General features: G+C 58.6%; 1 protein-coding gene across 1 annotated transcript in view; it reads left to right on the forward strand.

Annotated features, from left to right (window-relative positions):
- The window catches only part of TRPM1 (transient receptor potential cation channel subfamily M member 1), a 63,704-nt gene that overhangs the window by 31,235 nt on the left and 29,304 nt on the right, over positions 1-3,165 (forward strand). The window contains exons 13-14 of the mRNA XM_015585699.1: positions 578-712; positions 1,175-1,225. Of these exons, the coding sequence (XP_015441185.1) occupies positions 578-712; positions 1,175-1,225 (186 nt within the window). The remainder of the gene's footprint in view (positions 1-577; positions 713-1,174; positions 1,226-3,165) is intronic.

A 3,165-nucleotide genomic window follows, 5' to 3' on the forward strand; every position in this document is an offset into this window, starting at 1 on the left:
CCCCTGGGTCCCACCCGCGGCCACACGGGTTGTTCCCGGTCAGCGAAACGAACTCCCCAGCGAGCCTTACGCGACGCCGAGGGCTGAGGGTCCCATCGCATGTAAAGCACAGAGACGTAAATGACGAATATTACAGTCCGCCCCTCAGGAAGCACTGTCCTCGGAGCCGGGGGCTTGGAGACGCATCGCGATCACAGTTCCGTTTTGAGAAGAGCGCTTCGACCGACGTTAATAAACGATTTTAATTAAAATCAAAACCGGAAACGGGAGAAAATGGTGCCGGTTCGACTGTCATTCCGAATCCTCTTCGATCTGTTTTAAGGAGAAAAATCACTTACTTTTCTCCTCTTGCCAACCTTTGGTCCTCGGTTTGGTCCACGGGGGGCCAAACGGAGGAGCAAGGGGCGGGAGGGCAGGTGGCAGGTGTTCGCCGGGGTCAGAGCAGGGCCGACCACGTTCAGAGAGCTCTGGAGTGTGGGGGAGAAGGCGGCGCCTCTGCAGAGTCTCCCGCCTGCCGCTCCCGGGGTCCCCGCGAGGCCCCCGAGGCCAGCGCCGGCTCCGTCTCCCGCCCGTGCAGGTGAACGCGCTGGAGCAGGCCATGCTGGACGCCTTGGTCCTGGATCGCGTGGACTTCGTGAAGCTCCTGATCGAAAACGGGGTGAACATGCAGCACTTTCTTACCATCCCGCGGCTGGAGGAGCTTTACAACACGGTGAGCGTCCCCGCGGGGGCGCGCGGGGCGCCGGCCGCGCCCTCGGGGCATGGCGCTGGCGCGTCTGTGCGCGCGCGTGCCCGGAATCGGTGCGGTGCGGTGTCGGCGGGGAGGGACACCCTCGAATAGAAGCCTTTGAACGGGTCCCACTTGGCTTCCATCACATCTGTGAATTCCGAGAAATCCAAGTCGCAGAAACGTCCTTGGCGGCGGTTTGCTGACCCGGTGAATTTTTAACACCATGTTGCGCATCATAAGGTGCCCTTGGCAATAATTCGATAAGATGTTATTTCACATATTTGACGCGTCTTCACCGTGACCGGTCTCGGCCCATGAAACAGGCCGACGGTGACTTACTATCTTCACGCTCCATCGATGCGTTCATTCCGCCGCGTGCGGTGGGGTTTTGCTCTGGGTCCAGGAGGGACAAGTCTCTAACGCAGCTGCATGTTTCCCTTGCAGCGATTGGGCCCCCCGAACACCCTGCATCTGCTGGTCAGGGACGTAAAGAAGGTCAGTCGCTGCCTCGGAGTCCCGGCCTCTGGCCACGTTGCAACTAGACACTTTGTAAAGCAGTTTTTAAATTTCTAAATGTGTGGTCACCCAATTGGAGGCATAAGACATAATGAATTCCTGTCTCCATAAAAAGAGTTTACTCAAAACTAAAAAAAAAAAAAAAATGCCTCTTTTTCAAGTTTAACGTTCATGCCCAGGTGTGACAGGCTGGTGCTGAGTGACCGGTGACAGGTCGGCTCCGTTACCAAAGCCGAGGCACCGTGGGGGGCAGGGGGGAGCTCACCTCGCCGCTGGCCCGAGCGGCCACCTGTCCGTCCAGCCTCACATCCTGTGCCACTCCGTATCCTTCCAGAAGCGCCAGCAGGGCATGCCCGTGCCCCGCTGTGTGTCCTGGGCTGAAGCGGTTGTTCTTGGCAGTCTCTGTCCCCTCATTAGCAAGTGACAGATGTCCCCACTTCCCACGGCGACTAGCTGCTCCCAGTCTGTGCTCTTGGAGGATCCTGACCGCCCGCTGGACGTCTTGGCACTGTTGAGTTATGTCACCACGGGCTAGGGGTTCGTCAGGTTAATGTGACAGGGACTCACTTCGCGAGAATGTGGTCCCGGCACGTCCAGTGGGTGACACGTATTCGTTCTCAGGACAAGACGATAACTCACGTGAGAGAACAGCTTTCAGGTGGCGGCCTAGAGAGCTGGTCACGTGACACGCCATCTCTAGTTCAATAACAGGAGACACTCCCTGGGTCAGAGCAGAGTCGGAGGCTCTGGGAACCAGGAGGGACCAGCGCCCCGTTTCCCAGTAAGACTCCGAGTTCCCCGACATCTCAGGGTAGCAACCACAACCATCCAAGAGCTACTGATACCGAGTTCACACCCAGGCGCTCCTCGGCGAACGGCCTCAGCGAACCTCGCCCACCTCCAGCCCCTCTTCCCCCACCGTCCCCAGTCACAGGGCCCCCCTTAAAATCCCCGGGTACCTCGTGAAGTTCAAGCTCCCTCCAGGCAACTGCACCACGCCGGGCCTGGCCAGGGCCACCTCCCTACTCTGCCCCACGGTACATGCACCAGACACTCCGGTGCCCCAGGAGTCTGCATTCTGTCCCCAGACCAGGCCCTGCTGACGTCTGCAGGGCTCTTGGTCCTCGTCCCCTTCAGTCCCTGCTCCGCCTGCTGCCTGGGGTGTCCCATCTCCTGGAAGCCCCTTCCCACGCGCCCCCTGTCCACCCAGGCAGAGTGGGGGGCCCGACATGCTGCTGCTTCAGGGGCTGTGTGTAGTTTGTTCCTCTGCCCCAAACGGCGAGCTCCCCAGAAGTAGAACTGCACCCCCATCTCTGCGTATGGAACCCCCACATGGTCAAGCGTCAGGACAGGGTCGCTGGACAAACCCGCAGTGCCGGGTGAAGGGTTTCGTAAATCTGGCCGGTTCTGATGCCCTACTAGGCACCCGCCCCCCTCCCCCACCTCACCTGTCCTTCGGTCCCCTTCTTCGCAGTGTGACTCTCGCCCTCCACCCTGCCCACCTGCTCCCCAAAACAGACTCCAAGTCCATGCCCTAGATTCTGCACCAAAGGCTCTCTGGTCCCAGGGGGCTTTTCATCGATGGGGATTCGGTCTCCGCAGGGGACAGCTGTGGCGTTATTTCCTGTAAAACCGTTGCAAAGCTCCCTCCGACACTAATTATATGCAGATCACGTCCCACGCCTTAATTCGGGTTTATTAGCGTGCGACACATACATCCATGTCGACAGCCCCCGAGAGGCCCCGCTTTTAAGTCAAAGATGTTTTATAAAACCGAAAAAGGGGGAGGGGGACATTCGAAATGTGTAATCTGTATGAGATGCACCCCGAGATTTCACCACCAGCAGCATCTGACATTCGCCAAGCCATAAACAGCATATAGAAAAAACTCGAATAACGACGGCGGGTCCTGCGTCCGG

Source organism: Pteropus alecto, unplaced genomic scaffold (genome assembly GCF_000325575.1).
Source record: "Pteropus alecto unplaced genomic scaffold, ASM32557v1 scaffold102, whole genome shotgun sequence".
Lineage (NCBI taxonomy): Eukaryota > Metazoa > Chordata > Mammalia > Chiroptera > Pteropodidae > Pteropus > Pteropus alecto.